The sequence below is a fragment of the Euprymna scolopes genome, chromosome 13, assembly GCF_053919585.1.
Source record: "Euprymna scolopes isolate OS-2025 chromosome 13, ASM5391958v1, whole genome shotgun sequence".
In the NCBI taxonomy this organism is placed as follows: Eukaryota; Metazoa; Mollusca; class Cephalopoda; order Sepiida; family Sepiolidae; genus Euprymna; species Euprymna scolopes.
The window spans coordinates 27,471,358-27,488,957 of record NC_136494.1 but is presented as its reverse complement, the minus strand read 5'-3'; the positions used below and the strand labels follow the sequence as shown (position 1 = coordinate 27,488,957).

At 34.3% G+C, this 17,600-nt stretch overlaps 1 protein-coding gene across 2 annotated transcripts in view; it reads left to right on the top strand.

Moving 5' to 3' along the window:
• The window catches only part of LOC145291955 (oxidoreductase NAD-binding domain-containing protein 1-like), a 169,602-nt gene that overhangs the window by 100,178 nt on the left and 51,824 nt on the right, over positions 1-17,600 (top strand). Inside the window, exon 1 of one of the 2 annotated variants that reach the window (XM_080137884.1) lies at positions 6,731-6,918. The exons of the other annotated variant lie outside the window; for it this stretch is intronic. Within the exon in view, the coding sequence (XP_079994010.1) occupies positions 6,863-6,918 (56 nt within the window). The 5' untranslated portion in view covers positions 6,731-6,862. Of the gene's footprint in view, positions 1-6,730; positions 6,919-17,600 lie in introns of those variants that run through there. 2 annotated transcript variants of the gene reach the window in all.

Genomic DNA, 17,600 nt, shown 5'->3' with positions numbered 1-17,600 from the left:
GCCACAGTTTATAACTTGTCGCATTTTCATTTTTTGTGATGTTAAACACTGGATATTGGTGCTAATCATATTATAAGCTTTGTTACAATAATAATTTAAAAAAATTTTTTTTAAGGTTAAAAATTAATTTCTTAATAACCTTACCGTAACATTTACTTTTTAATTAAAAAAAAAAAAAAAGTTGCCGAACTTCTTTTTTAAATGTTTTCATCTAATGAAAATAATGTGGGTTCGTTGGTTTTCTCTTAATAGTTGTGTAAAGACCACATTTTGTATTATTAATGTTATCAAATTTGTTGCATTAAAAAAAAAAAAATTGGTCCAGCTTTCTTTTTTTAATGTTTTGATTTTAAAAAAATATCGCGTCCTAAATTATGAGATGAAAAATGAACGAATCTTAGTAAACGAGAGTTGTCTCCCCCTGCACAGTCTCAACTCGTAAAACAGCGCCGTCATATATATATATATATATATATATATATATATATATATATATACTTGTGAGACATCGGCTTGGGGTTATTAGCTGGTTGGATGACCGCGTCCCTTGTTGAGACGAGGTAGGTTCATTTCACAGTCGGATTTCGGCGCGGTTTGCTTGATCTGTGTTGGTTAATAGAAATTCTTGTGTGCAGGGCGTTTGCTCAGTTGGTAGAGTGCTTGCCTTGCATGCAAGAGGCTCGGGTTTCGAATCCTGAGTTCGGATGTGTCTAACTGATGAGCCCAAATGAGGGCGAAACTCGAGTCTTGGACTTCCGATTCTTTGACTGTCATGGCTCTTGTGGGTTGCGACGTTGTTTGGCTGTGGAATTTATTATATATATATATATATATATGAAATCACTACTATATATTTGGTACAATATAATAATCAATAGAGAATCGGCTCTGTATGAATACGTAATCTGCTTGAATTAAAACAACATATTTAAGCATATTCTATGATCAGGCCACACTGGGAGTGGGGGCACTACTATACAATATGATATTCAATAAAGGATTGGCTCTATAATAATAAATACGAAATCTGCACGAATTAATATATGTTTAAGTGCATTTTAGGACTGGGCAGTGCTGGATGATAATTTCTATTTTAATAAAATTACGAGACAACTTCATGTGTGTCTTTTTGTTTCTTGTATCTATGTAACTTTCATAATTATCCATTGGATTTTTTTTTTTTTTTTTTTTTACTATTATATCATCACATTATTGAAATAAAAATGCATTTAAAAAAAAATCCTATTAAAAAAAATTTAATTACGAAATGACACTCATCAGAATGCACATTGATTTCTTCTAAACAAGTCAGCCATTTTAATCATTTTTTTTTTAATAGTTGAGAATATGATAACCACATGTCCACCATTGTTCCTAACTGTCGTAAACTGTTGCAAAACTTTTTGCCATGCCTTAAAATGACTATAAACTAACTCTAACTATATTGAACTTGCAACTGTCGTTACAAGCCCAACACTGTCCCCAACTATTCCAAAGCTCATTGCCACTCACAAATTAAATGTAACCATATTGATCTTCTTTGTTCTAATCATCACCACGCCTTGACCAATAATCATACATCAGCTTTGTTTTGCCTTCTTTGGTGAAAAACTTCCTATCCATTGTTTTTTCACCAACCCTATTTCCTATACTTTTGTTCACCTGATAAACTTATTTCCTCTTTTTTTGTTATACTATTTCCTCTTTCCTTTATTCTTAACACTTGAAGGAGAGGACACCTGTAATCAGCATAAAAATTCCTTATTTACTCGTCTCCCCACGAGGGTAGAGTTAGACACAAGGTCAGCGTTTAATGCAAGACGATACCAAATTGCCTTGCTAGCAAGCCAGAGTGAGTCAAGTGTCATTGGCACTGGTTAAGAATTGCAGATATCCAAATTTCTGCATATCTTTTTTTTCTTCCTACCATTTGGTGGGGGAGTGGGGCGTGTGGTTACTTTGGGTTCCTTAGAAGTTTTAAATAAATTTGAAAGCATTTAAACTGTCGAATAGGAAGTCATTTAAAACTAGGTTTAAAATTTTTAACAAACCTTCAATATAAAAAATGTTTGGACATTTTTTATATCCAATAATTTTATAACTAGATATGAAAATAACTTTGCATGACCTTAACATAATTTTATAAGAGTTTGGAGGTCAATGAATAATTTAATATTGAATGACATTGTAATAATTAAATTTAATTCTTAAAATCGTGTTAAAAAATTTTGTTAAAAAATGCTTTTATCAAAAAAAAAAAAAATGATTTGGTTAAAAAATGATTTTGTTAAAAAAAATGCTTTTATTAAAAAAAATAATTTGGTTAAAAATATGATTTGATTAAAAATATTAATTTTGTTAAAAATATCACCCGCCACATGTGTAACGTATCTACTTTTACTCTCTTGTGTCTCTTGAATATTTGCTTCTCTGAAGATGTGTGTCCTTTTTATCTCTGCACACAAATACACACAGTTCCTTTTATATAATAGTAGATAGAGAGATTGATAGAAAGATTAAAAGAAAAAGACAGAAAGAAACGCAGAATAAGAATATGAAACTGCAAATTAGACAGCAGAAAAGTGAAGAAGAAGACAAAAAAGAAGATGAAGAAGAAGAAAAAGAAGACGAAAAAGATGAAAAAAAAAGTGTAACATTGTACACATTTTTTTTAACCGTGTTGTTGCATTATAGACTCCATTGTAATGAAACAGAAAAAAGAAAAAACTCAACTTACTTTCTTTTTTTAACAAAAGCCTTTATATCTGGTATTTCCAACAACACATTTTCGTAAACATTTAGACAATTCATTTCTTCTTCTCTGGCCACTACTGTGACATTTTTGTCACTACTGTGACATCACCCACATGTCTTGAACACATGCTTCTCTTGTTATCTCTCAAATACCACACCTCCGAACACTCGTGTCTTGAACACATCCTTTTCTGCTCTCTCATATTCCGAACACGTCTCGAATCCTCTGCATCTTAAACACGTGTTTCTTTGAACATGTGTGTCTTTTTCATCTCTGCTGTGACGTCACATTGCACATCCGGCTTGGTCATTTGCATATGATTACTACTGCTGCTAACTCAGATACCCATCATACACATATGGTAAATATTAGGGGTCCCATAGTTGATTGATTCACTGAAGCTAAAAATACTTAACAGACACAAATACTTAATAAACGCAAATAGTTCACAAGTTCATAAATATACATTTATTACGAATTGACAGGTTAGGGTTAAAGTAACATTACAATATAGAACAACAATAATTCGATACTCACTGTAGAAGTGGTTAGAGTTCTATTGACTCTCTACAGTGGGTATAGTTCCCATGATGGGTAAAAAGTACCTTCCCTTGTCAAGTCTGACACACACACACACACACACACACACACTCACTCTCTCTCTTCCAAGGGAAGTAACTCTCCAGTGTCTAGCAACCATTGCTCTTTGCCCACATTCCCCTACACATTTTGGTCAAGATCAAAGTGTAGTATCTGTTCTTCAGATGCTGCACTTCCATTTCTTGTTCTCTTTCGGTGAAGGAGCAGTCCTTCACGACTGAGACAATCTCTTATTTTTGTACCTTTTCTCCACGTTAAAAATCGACCCTGGTGTCTAACTCTGTCCTGTGGGGAGGCATTGTAAATAGGTACACATACATCAACAAGAGAAACAATTATACACCAGATGATAACATATTGGAAGATGTCACACACATTAAACAGACGACACATTAACAAAATAAAGAGACTCATTATAGACAACACATATACATACACTCATTATATAGACCATTATAAAACATTCTGAGCATTTTGTTTGCAGCCTTTATGCTCAACTGAGACTTTCCCATGAGGGCATTCGTCATCCAGTGGTATACACAGAGGGAGTCTGTTTTTAGGTGTAACATATTGGCTTTTTATTTTTTAAGTGAGGTTTAATTCTTTTAGTATGACATCCAGCTCTGCTAAATTTATGTGGTGGGTATCCTTTGTTGATTGGATCCAACATCATCCTTGAATATGGCTCCATTGGTGTCAAGAGCCACATCTACAGCCATGGTTACTTGTTTTGTTCTATGCTATAAGGTAAAAAACAAAACTGCGTGCTTATTTTACATTACCTTCATCTATAAATATAAAAGCGAAAATGTATGTAAGGGGGATAGAGAGAGAGAGAGAGAGAGAGAGAGAGAGAGAGAGAGAGAGAGTAAGGGGGTAGGGAGAGAGCAAGGGGAAGGGAGAGAAGAAGGAAGACTCATCTATAAATATAAAAGCGAAAATGTATGTATGTATGTGTGTTCGCTTTTTCTGTGTGTCTACAAAAGGCTTTTTTCAGAGAAGCGGTCGCTCGCTTGACAACTTTTTAAAACTTTTTATATCAAATATAAATCGTAATATCTCACAGTTAACAATGAAGCTCGCCAGTCTATTTAATTTGCTCGATTTCGGGAAGATAAATATTCAACATTTGTCGCTCGCCGCATGTGGGTTAGTCTTTTTCCTATAACATCTTGGGAAAATAAAAATCCCGCAGTCAAACTTGACCTCATTAACTCATTAAAACGGGCACCTGCCAAATCCAAGTAATTAAATAAATTCAAACGTGTTTCCGTTAGCATCTCGCGGTGGGGCAATCGTTAACGTCGCCTGTTTTTTTTGTTCACACTTTAATTTACAACTTTGCCTCAAAGGTTCGAGTTCGATCCTCATACTTACTTTTTTTTTTTAACCCCCCCCCCACCCCCGGAGTTTCCACACACACCTCCAAACACCCGGGCAACGCCGGGTACCCCTCGCTGGTGTATACATATAAATCTCACCTGTCTGTTAGTGTGCATATTTGTATATCTGCCTAAAACTTCCGACAGAGGCGACAGATTTTCACGAAATTGATAACATTTGTAAGCTCGACCCTTTGGATGACAAATATCGAAAAATTGGTCAAAATCATTAATTCCTTCACCTTTAACTGAGCACTTTTCTACAGGGAGGGGTCGTTTTTTTCGCCGATATTTTCAAACGTCATCGTCTCTTTTTGATTGTCTAGCCTTAATTTTAACCTACGTCATTTCCGGTTTGATGATGGGCGCAACAGCTAACATGACACGATTTTTTTTTTTTTTCACTTTCTTTTCCTCCTTTGAGTTACAGGTTCGAGCCTGCCTGCCAACTAACACTTTTTTTTTCTCAACACACACCTACAAACACCTGGGCAACGCCGGGCAGCCAGGCTAGTATATATATATATATATATATATATATATATAATAATAATAAAGTGGACTTCCATTCTAAATTAATAATAATAATAAAAAAAAAGACAAAAACCAAAAACAACTGGGTATTTCACTTGAAAAAAAAAAATTCATTTTTATTTTTCATTAACAGCGTGGAGGCAAAGGGGTAAAATTTAATCGGTTTTCATTATTTTTTTTTTTTTCTAGCTAAATCCTTAAATTGAACTTAAAGGGACGCTAAAAATTGAATGGTCCAGAACAAAATGGCATCCTCACACGCATACACAAACAAGTATTTCTACAAAATTTAAACCAAATTTATTTTATTTTATTTATTTATTATTTACTAGCAGCTTAGCCCGGCTTTGCTAGGGCCCTATGTACTATTCATAATTTTATGTGCATATGTATATATATATATTAAATGTTTGACTTGTGTCCAAGTAACCTACATCTAACATTTCAAATATTTAGATCCAAAATTAGCTGAATAGTTTGCTAGAGACCACAAAGGTCAAATCTTTCGAACTTTGACCCCTTGGCAGCCAATTTTTCGGCCAAAAACCGATTAAAAAGCTTGCCCTATGTCTAAATACACTTTATGTAAAATTTCAAATGTTTAGACCAAAAATTGGCTGAGTAATTTACTAGAGGCCGCAGAGGTCAAATTTTTAAAAAACTTTGACCCCAATTTTGACCCTTTAACATTTTTTTTTTGACTCAAATCAAATTAAAAAGTTTGATCCATGTCCAAGTAACCTACATCTAAAATTTCAAGTGTTTAGACCCAAAATTATCGGAAGAGTTTGGTAGAGGTTACAAAGGTCAAATTTCGAGTCTGTAGACTGAAAATTGACAAAGTAGTTTGGTAGGGAAATGTACACACACACACACACACACACACACACACACAATTTCACTTTTATAGATCTATAGCTTTTTTTTTTTAATGACCCTAACAAGTTTAAGGTTGAATTCGGCCAAAATTAATTCTGTTTGGTTTAAATGTTGTAGAAGCACAGTGGAATATTTTTTCGTATTGGCACGTAGATTTAGGGTTAGCAAAGGGCGTGTTTTGTTGTTGTTGGTGGTGGTGGTGGTGGTGGTGGTATTATTATTATTATTATTATTATTATTAACAACAACAACAACAACAACGACAAAAACAATGACAGCAATGGCATCTTGAGAAACCCAAGTAATCAACATAGCTCAACTTCCTTAATCTTACAACTAACCCTAAATCCGGGTGGCAATACCAAAAATAAAGTAAAAATAAATTTTAAAAAATCTGTGCGTTACAGGTCTATTAAAAGTCGATTTATCGTTTACGGAACCCTTAAAAGTCAATTTATTTCATTTTTTCTAATTTAGACTTTTTATTCATTTTTTTTTGTTTGTTTTGCATGTGTGAATGATGGAATTTGCAGTGTATTAAAACCACAACAAGTAAAAAAAAAAAAAAAAAAAAAAAAAACTGTACAAGGGAGATAATTTATAATGTTTATCACATTATGAATTATCTCCCTTACATATGGCAAACATGTCCTTAAATCGATGAGCGTAAACAAAACATTCCAAATTTTCAAATAAGTTTACGCTTACAGAAATGAAGCCCACGTGTTATATTTCGACGTTATTTCGATTCTTATTAAGAAAACAAAGGTAAGTTAAATTCTTACTTAATAGTGAAGATAAGAAAAAGGTCATTTGGTGCAAAAATAATGTCGTTTTTTGACGTTATGTTAAAAAGCGTCATTATTTTTGCACTAACCTAACATGTTATGTAACAAGAACAAACAACGTAAAAACATTAAATAAATTACTACGAAGGTGCTTCTACAGAATTTGAACCGAACTGTTTTCAAACCCTAACATAACTCTAAAGTAGCTCTAAGTCATTCCGGTTCGGTTCAAGTTCTGTAGAATCACCAAAATCAAGTAAAAGGATTGACCCGTTTTACTTTTAGTATAAATAAATAAATTTGGGTAAAATTTTACATTAAGGCCCGTCTATAACAGAATACTTTTTTTTTTTTTGTAGATTACGGTGTGCTAAAAACGAATCTGCAAACCGTTTCCGCCGCAAAAAATAGTTTTCATGATATGAAGAAATCACGTTTTCGAAAAGTGAGTGATCACTTTTCCATGTAAATTTAACTTAAAATGAGCACCCATTTCTGGCCACCTGAGAGAGGGGGCATTGTTGGAGTGTTTATTGGCTAAAAGTTTTTTTCAATTTCTTTTTCTGTTTTCATCGTTTAATAAAGACACGAGGAAATTAAAAAAAAAAAAAATCGGTATTATTTTACTTTAAGGCTCGTTTCACATTCGCATAGAAAAAAATGTTTTTTGTAGTTTTCGGTGTGCTTTAAAAGAATATAGTAACCGTCTCCGTCGCAAATTTACCGTTTGTAACTCTGGGACTATTTTCCATTTCACAGCCCAAACCTTCATTTACACTACGCGCGAGCATAAACGAAGGCTGTTAAATGTGCACTCGCGTGCCAAACTGCCTTGTCACAGTGTAGTATTGGCGAAAAATTAAAAGTAGACGAAAAACAAATAGTTTTCCAAATATTAAACCATGCAATTCTATGTTATGACGGGTGACCATTTTGTACGCGCAAGCGCGCGCATAAGGTCGACGATTTTTATACAATCTTTCTGTACAAAAAAAAAAGAAAAAAAAAATTCTTGGTACTAGTGCACTTATTGATCCGTGCTGAAATAATAACGTTATTATTTAAAAAGCCGTTCTTTACATGGGGAGGGGAGGAGAGGGTGTTTTGTAACTATTCTACACTTTAACCTTACAACTGAATAAAAAAACATATCATAAAACTTTAATTAAACTTGGAAATACGATTTAAAAAATAGCGCGAATCAGTAAGTGCACTTGCACCAAATTCTTAAATCTCTATAAATGTTTCATGTTTCTAAAATTCTATTTTGTTACATTGACAAGCAAAAATTATATTTTTATACAATCTTACTGTGAAAAAACAAACAAACTATTTTTGTTTAAAAAAAAACAAGCAAATATTTTGATATATTTTATGCAATCTTACTGTGAAAAAAAAACAAAACAAAAAACAAACAAATTATTTTTAGACCTCTATAAATGTTTCATATTTTTAAATTTTGATATATGTTTTTACAGTCTTACTGTGAAAAAAATATTCTTAAACCACTAAAAATGTTTTTTAAAATTCTATTTTGCTACATTGACAAACTAAAATTATATTTCGATACATTAAATCACTCATTGAAAAAAAAATTATATTAACACATTAAAATTATATTTTGATACATTTTTTTATTCAATAAATGTTTCGACTTTCATATATTTTTGTGTTATTTATTTCGTTATTTATTTTTGCGTTATTGTAAACACTTGTTTATATTAGAGGTCCACATTATATGGCCACTAGGTGTTATTTTTCTTTCAAAGAACAGGGGTTGGTAACTCATCTCTGTTGCTAATATGTCACCGTCATGCAGAAGTGCCCATTAGCCTGTTATATTGATTTTCTTTTTTTAATTAATTATTACTGTTGTCTGTATGAATGATTATAATCAGCATAAAACTTTCTTTACTCGTCTCCCCACAAGGGCAGAGTTTGTAGAAGACTAGGATATATATACACTGACTCGCTACAAGAAAATATAATGAAACGAATTGAATGAAGGAAACAAAGAACTCAAATGCTGGAATAAAATAAACACGTCGTTTATTTTCGGTTGAGAAATGAAAGTCTTGGGTGTACACGTGTTCATTCGGCCATTGACGACTATGCGCGTGGAAGGAAAGGGGAATGCAATAGAGAAACGCGAAGTGGCAAGCCGGCCTGTAGAAAGAGAGGGTTAAGCTGAGTAGAGTGTCGCGCACATGTCTGTTTTGATGGACCGAAGCCGAAGGGGAGACGGAGATAGAAAGCGTATAAAATGTACGTACGGTCTGATAGCTTTTTGTCCCACATAGTAGCAAGTGGTGTGAGGTAGGCGCGTGGATGCCGAAACGGCACGCTGTCTGAAAAGGGCTGGAAACAGCTTATCTCTTCCTTTTATAGGTATTTCCGGTGTGTCTTTTGCGCATGTGTGCATTTCCTTTGAAAGGGGAAGTGACGTTGTCCGTGTGTGCTTACGCGTGCGCACGTGTATACACGTGAATGTGAGTGTATGTACGCGAACGTTAATATATCTACTTGTGTGTACATGTGTGCGTATGTTTGTGTGTGTGTGTATGTAGATGACAAGTAATATAGCTTGAGATGTGAACTCGTGTTTTTGTGTGAGCCTAGAAAAGGCTCGCGCAAGTTAGACACAACATCAGTGTTTAAAGTGTAGGTAAAATACAGCGTCTCAGAATGGGACACACTGGATTAGAACAAAAATAAAAATTACCTCAGTCTAGAAGGATTTCTGTTCACATAGATTCGAAAAAGTTGTCAAAAAATAAATATATAACAAATAAATGTTACCAAAGGCAAGATAAGTTACTTTTAAACTAAACTGGATATTTTTTAGTGTTTTTATTTAATGTAACATGTTTATTCAGCTCGAAAAACAAACAGTAATTATCGATGTATTGGAAAATTTCAAATCGCGCCCGACTCTCACTTGAACACGGTAAGTCTGGGGAAATGAGTTAAAAATAAGAAACAATATAAAATACTGTTAGAAACCCATCGAATATATGTCAGCCCATGTCACTGTAAAATATTGAGTGAGTTTCTAACAGTATTTTGTATAGTTTTTTTTATTTTAAACTCATTTTCCCAAACTTATCGCGTTCAAGAGAGAGTCGGGCGCCATTTTAAATTTTCCAATACATCGGTAAACACTGCATGTTTTTCGAGCTGAATAAACATGCTACATTAAATAAAAACACAAAAAAATTATCCAGTTGAGTAGAAAAGTAACTTATCTTGCCTTTGGTAACATTTATTTGTTATGTATTTGGTTTTTTACTACTTTTTCAAATCTATATGTATAGTAATACAAACCCGGATTTCTCATTCATTGACCGGTTATTTATTTGCTTCCCCACTTAGCAAATTAGGCACAAGGCCGTTTTTTAATGTGAAGAGTGAAGGGGAGGGGGATCAGCTCCCCCGAGAGGGAACTGGATGGTGACAATTGGTATGAAGGGTTTCCCCTACATTGACCAATAACTGACTGCTACAAGAGCAATGGTCTTATATGTGGGGTCGCCCCCCCCCCATATGGTCTTTGAGATTCATGCCCAGCCTCCACAGGGACCGGGCAAAACTCATTCATTGACCGATGATAAAAAAAAGTATAGTAACGCCCTACCCTCCACTCGCCATAGTCAAGATGAGTTTCGGCAGCGTTCAATGCTACCAAAGAACTTTAATTACTTCTGAAATAATGATATTAATTATTTAGAAAACCATTCTTAACATGGAGAAGGGAAAGACTATTCTGTACTTTCACCTAACAATTTAATAAACAAAAAATACCATAAATATTGAATTTAACTTGAAAATCATATCTAAAAAAAAAAAAAATAGCATAAGTACCCAATCTTTTACATTTTTATTTTACTTAAAAAAAAAAAGTGAAAAAAAAATATATATATAACATTCAACGTTAAATACAGTAAGTTATGGGAAGTTCAAATTGCATACCCGAAACGCAGGCAAAAAAACTTCACCAAAAAAAGCAAAAATATAATCGATAAGGGAAATAACTCTTGAAAAAAAATGAAAAATGAATTGGAAATATCTCCTTATTTAATTTATTTATGTATTGTTCATATTTTTCCCCCTTATCGATTGACTTGTTTGCTTTCTGCAATTTCTAATGTGATTTTCATCCATTCTTGTTGCGAATATTGTTAGCAATCATATAGTATTCTTAACAGAGAAGAATGCAAGCGAAGTGGATAATGATTTTTACCAAACGCATTAAAATATAATTTCTATCAACCTATATTAAGTTTGTGTTTTAGCTGTAGTCCTGGTACCGCAAAGACGAAAGATCATCGAGCGCTTTCTATAACTTGTCATTGATCTGAGGAGGATAACTCTATTTGTCACGGTGTGTGAGGTCACCGCTCCCATTATTTTGTAAACTAACACGCTGGTCAGCAACATCCCTGAACACATGACAACACATGCTAAAAATAGCAATGACTTTTTTTCAACAACAAAGAAAAAAAAACAGAAAAAAATAAATTTTTCGCAACTAAAAAACAACAGACTTTAATTTCGAACCAAGATTAAGATATATGCAGTCCAGAAACACCCAAGACATATTTGACTGTAAGAAATCCAGCCTAAAATTAATTATAGTCATTTCTTTGTTTAACGACCCTATCTCTGTAACATGAATGCTTTTTCATAAAACAAGTGACTTCTTCAGTGCATTTGGGGATATTTTAAATTGTGTAAGTCCATACAGTGAATGTGGTATTGTGGTAAATGCAACTAGTTTAGGGAATAGACAAGGTGGACGACCTCTGACACCACTTTCCCCCTATACTTCTGTTGTCTTCATGTCACACTGTTAAATCTTCCACATTGATTATAAAAATTTTTAGAAAGAAATATTTGTAAAAATTTTGTAACAATTTCAGAAGTTTATGATAAATAAATTCAGAACGGCTAGATCGCGAGGATGCTCTAAAATCCCGACTTTGATGGGCTCTTTGTCAAATCGTTGAGCCCAGCAGCCCAGGGACTCAGTAGTAGTAGTACAAATAGCCTTTTTCAGGCTAACTACCAAATTATTAATGTGATTCCAACTGACTTTTAAGAACAACTCACAAGCTATCTGAATGCGACACACACTTCACTCTCTGCTACTGTCTGCCTTCTAGGACTCATCCTCTACTTCCAGCGACTTCAGCAACTCCTGCAGCCTCCAGTTCTTCTGCAGCTTCCAGTGACTCCTGACAACTCCAGATCACTCTGGCAGCTTCCCGCAACTCCAGTATCCTGTGGGAGCCTTTCCTAGTCTCACACAAAAACATGCGTTCATATCTCAATCTTGTCATATACATACGCACACACAAACATACGCGCATATGTACACACAAGTAGATATATTAACGTTCGCGCACATACACTCACATTCACGTGTATACACACACGCTAACGTACACACATGTACTCACATACGCGCACACGTACACACACAAGGACAAAGTTACTTCCCCTTTCAAAGGAAATCCACACATGCGCAAAAGACCACCGGAAACAATTATGAAAGCAAGAGCAATTAGCAGCATCTTCCTTTTTCGGACCAGCTCTCGAGCTGAGAGGTTCGATGAATCAGCCGCCTCCCTTTTCCGGAGGCGCGTGCCTCATGCCACTTGCTACTACGTGGGACAAGAGCTAACAGACTGTACTTACACCTTACATGTTTTCTATCTCCATGGCCTGAATTGACTTTTTCTCATTTTCTCTCTCTCTCTATACTACAATACAATCCCCAGCTCACTTCTGCACCTCCCTGCAGCACCAGCATTTTCAGCTCCACTGTCTGTCTGATCCAGTGGCCACTGATGTCCAACTGTGTGATCCAGTGGCCACTGACATCCAACTGTGTGATCCAGTAGCCACTGATGTCCAACTGTGTGATCCAGTGGCCACTGACATCCAGCTGTGTGATCCAGTGGCCACTGATGTCCAACTGTGTGATCCAGTGGCCACTGATGTCCAACTGTGTGATCCAGTGGCCACTGACATCCAGCTGTGTGATCCAGTGGCCACTGACGTCCAGCTGTGTGATCCAGTGGCCACTGACATCCAGCTGTGTGATCCAGTGGCCACTGATGTCCAACTGTTTGTTCCAGTGCTCACTTACATCCAGCCACCAGTTCCAGCATCTGTTAACATCTGGCTACCCAATTCCAGCATCATATCTCATCTACACGACTCTGACCAACCTAAGGCACACCATCCTACTTCAGGCATGCATGATTTTCAACCCCTGTAAGAAGCCTGTTCTCACTCTAAACTAGTGGTTCTCAACCTTTTTTTACTCATGGACCCCTTTTCTCTTCTTTTTATCTTGGTGGACCCCTTCATAACTATTGGTCATAAAACAATCTTCTATTTTTCACTAATATAAGTTTTGAGCTTTTCATAATCCAAGAAATATTATATAATTAAACTTTATTTTTCAATAAAAACTAATTTAATTCAAATAAGGTATTCTACAACAACTATAATAATTATGATAATAATGATAATAAGTAATAATAATAATAATCTAAATTAGAGTGATAATAATTCTTTACCAATATCTTGTATTACAATATTACAATGTTTCTTCCATGGTCAAGCTGATGAAGATCAGACAGCATAAATTAAATTTTTAATAATAAAAACTATTCTGAGTTGGTTTTCTTCACGGACTACCAAAATATCGTTGTGGACCCCTATTCTGTTATGTTTTGCCTGTGGACCTCCAGAAATATTCCATGGACCCTCTGCTCTAAACAATCCAGATAACATGATTTACATTGCCCCTTACATTGCCCCACCGCGAGATGCTAACGGAAACCCGTTTGAATTTATTTAATTACTTGGATTTAGCTGGTGCCCATTTTAATGAGTTAATGAGGTCAAGTTTGATTGCAGGATAGTATTCATTTACTGCTGAACGCTTTTTTTCCCCCCAAGATGTTATAGGAAAAAGACTAACCCACATGCGGCGAGCGACAAATATTGAATATTTATCTTCCCGAAATCGAGCAAATTAAATAGACAAGCGAGCTTCGTTGTTAACTGTGAAATATTACGATTTATATGTGATATAAAAAGTTTTAAAAAGTTGTGAAGCGAGCGACCGCTTCTCTGAAAAAAGCCTTTTGTTGACATACAGAAAAAGCGAACACACATACATACATACATACATTTTTGCTTTTATATTTATAGACTAGCAAGGGGTACCCGGCGTTGCCCGGGTGTTTTTCGGGGTATGTGAAAAAAAACAGGTGCCCGTGAAAAAAAACGAAGCCTTCACGACGCGCAGTTGGAAAATAGTAAAGTGTTAAAAAAAAAACAGGTGCGTGTTTTTGATTGACGTGACGGCGATACGTATTCAGCAGTAAGCATTTTGTGCGGGATAGTTTTGAATGAGGTGAATAAATCGGTTTGTTTGTTTTTAAAATCCCGCTCCCTGTTTATTAGGAGGAGCGAAATCAAAGCTACAGTCTGATATGACGAAGTCGACATTGAACAAACGTTACTTAGCTCTCTTGGGACAACTGGCTATCGGCCTGTGATTAGAGTCGAGTTTCGCTTTTTTTTATACCGAAAACCGAATGTAACGCGTGCCGATGCGGGGAAATGTCGAATAATTAACGTTTGAAAGTCAATAAAATTAAATAGACAGGCGAGCTCCGTGGGTAACTCTGAGATATTACAATTTATAGATGATATAAAAAGTTTTGAGTAGTTGTGAACCGAGCAAGCGCTTCTCTGAAAGAAGCCTTTTGTGGACATCGAGGAAAAGCGTACATACATACATACATTTTCGCTTTTATATATATAGATATTATTATTAATTGGAAGATCAGTTGGTACTTTAATCTTTTAGATCCGTGCAACATATCTTACTACTATATTCATTATATAAGAAAAGATATTAGCCCAGTAGATAAATAAATGCATAAATATTTTGGCACTGTTTTACAATTTGTCATTGTTCTAAGGGAGACAACTCTCTTTTACTAAGAGATTCTTTCATTTTTCATCTCATAATTTGGGACGCGAATAATGCTGTTTGTAAGTTTACACGAGCGGTTTACTTTAAAAAACATACTTTTATTATTTTTAAAAATTTTTTTTATTTAGAGGGGGTATTCAATTATAGAATTTACATAGTTTTTAACAGGTGCTTCTGCAGTTTAATTAACTGTTTTTTTATAAGTAACACGCCAACATTAACCGTGCAGAAGCACCGTTTAATATTTCATAAACATTCTGTTTATATTGGGGAGGGGAGTTCGGTTAAGGTGCGGGGGGGGTGTATTTTTTAATATAATATCTGTGTAAAAATCAAACTAAAAGAAATATTGACTTGTCTTGTTTGAGTTTCGTCTGGATGAATAAACAGGAATCGAAAGTTGATCTCGGGTTTACTTTCTGCAGTCGTGTAACTCTCACTTCTCTTATTTTGTCCTTTAGTCCTCACATTCCAAGATCGATGTTTCTGACAAAGGGGGAAGAACTGCTGTTTTCTGATTCAGAATCTATTTCATCTAACACTTATTGCTGGAAAGTTTTTGGCCTTCAAATACAATTTTTTTTTAGTTCTTTACATCAAGTAGCTTTGAGTTTAGTTTTTGGTTTTCCTGTTTGGAGTCGAGGAGATTAAACGTTGGTAGTGGTGTTTCTGTCAGGTTTGATTTACTTTGAAGTAAACTTTCCTCTTCCTTTTTATTATTATAAGTAACTCCTTTTATCAAGTGCCTTCATGCCTTCCATAAAAAATAAGTCATTTTGGAACAATTTAATTCTGCTGAAACCAATTTCACAGTAAATCATCATCATCATATGAATCTATGGATTCTATAAATATTTTTGAATCTGAAGATTCTATTGTTGGCATTGGTTTTCCTGATATTTTTCATCATATCATATGAATCCAAAGTTCTATCGATATTTTTGAATCCGAAGATTCTATTGATATTTTTGAATCCAAAGATTCTATTGATATTTTTGAATCCGAAGATTCTATCGATATTTTTGAATCCGAAGATTTTATTGTTGGCATTGGTCTCCCTAATATTTTCCATCATATCGTATGAATCCAAAGATTCTATTGATATTTTTGAATCCGAAGATTCTATCGATATTTTTGAATCTGAAGATTCTATTGATATTTTTGAATCCAAAGATTCTATCGATATTTTTGAATCCGAAGATTCTATCGATATTTTTGAATCCGAAGATTTTATTGTTGGCATTGGTCTCCCTAATATTTTCCATCATATCGTATGAATCCAAAGATTCTATTGATATTTTTGAATCCGAAGATTCTATCGATATTTTTGAATCCAAAGATTTTATTGTTGGCATTGGTTTCCCTGATATTTTCCATCATATCGTATGAATCCAAAGATTCTATCGATATTTTTGAATCCAAAGATTCTATCGATATTTTTGAATCCAAAGATTCTATCGATATTTTTGAATCCGAAGATTCTATCGATATTTTTGAATCTGAGGATTCTATCGATATTTTTGAATCCGAAGATTCTAGTGGATATATTTCTGGTTAGAATTTCTTCTAGAAAATATCTGGCGCTTATAGGGAGGAACCGGATGAAAGTTTCCAATATCCTAAGTGAAATTCATTTTTGTGGAACAAAACTGGATTTTAACATGGAACAGTCAATCCGTGATGTTAACCACTTGAGCACCATCATCATTGTAAGTAATTTCCGACCGCATATTAGGAAATTACATAAAACTTTTGTTGAAATCTTTGAAGTGTTCTCATGATGGTTTTTATCTTAAAAAAATGCATTAAAACACAAAAACGATGAATTTACTATTATTCTGAATTCCTTGTAACTAGGTCTGGTTATCACTTTTCTTATCTTATCTTAAATGTACCATCCAAATAATAATCTCTCTCCCCTTCTTCTCTCTTTCACTCTTACTCTCTCTCTATATATATATGCATGAAAGAAGTTGCTGCATACTTAATGATATTTAGTTGTTTGTACTTTTCATAAAGGAAGGATAATTTGTATTACTTTGTAACAAAATTGTCAACCACAAGTTTGTGACTTTAACTATTGTGATATTTTTTTTTTTTTTTTTGGAAAAAGGTAAATATAAAGTTTTATAAAAATGTTTTTTTTTTTTGTTTCTTTCTATAACAATCTCATTTGTGTTCGACTTTGCAATGTTAAAAAGAAATTAAACTAGTATTATTGAACTAATATTAGCCTTCTGTCCTCTACAAGCTCACCTTTGATTGTGTAGTGAAATCTGGCTAAGCACAAAGGTCCATATTTATCATGCATTAATCTATACAATCTTTTTTTATAGAAGTAAAATTTGGTCACTGTGACAGGAAAGTCTGTACAAGGACAGGTCTTTCGTCACAACTGTTTCTATCAACACTGCCCACATCATACCACAGAACCTCATCAGCTCACAAAATCACATTAGATCAAAAGACCACATAAAACCACAGGACTACATCAGACCACATGACAGAATCTCTAATGTTGAAGTCCGAATCTCTAATGTTGAAGTCCGAATCTCTAATGTTGAAGTCTGAAGTAGTGTGATTACCTTCATTTTTTTTAATATCCTATTTTTTTCTGGCTACGGGTGAAAACACACTCCAAC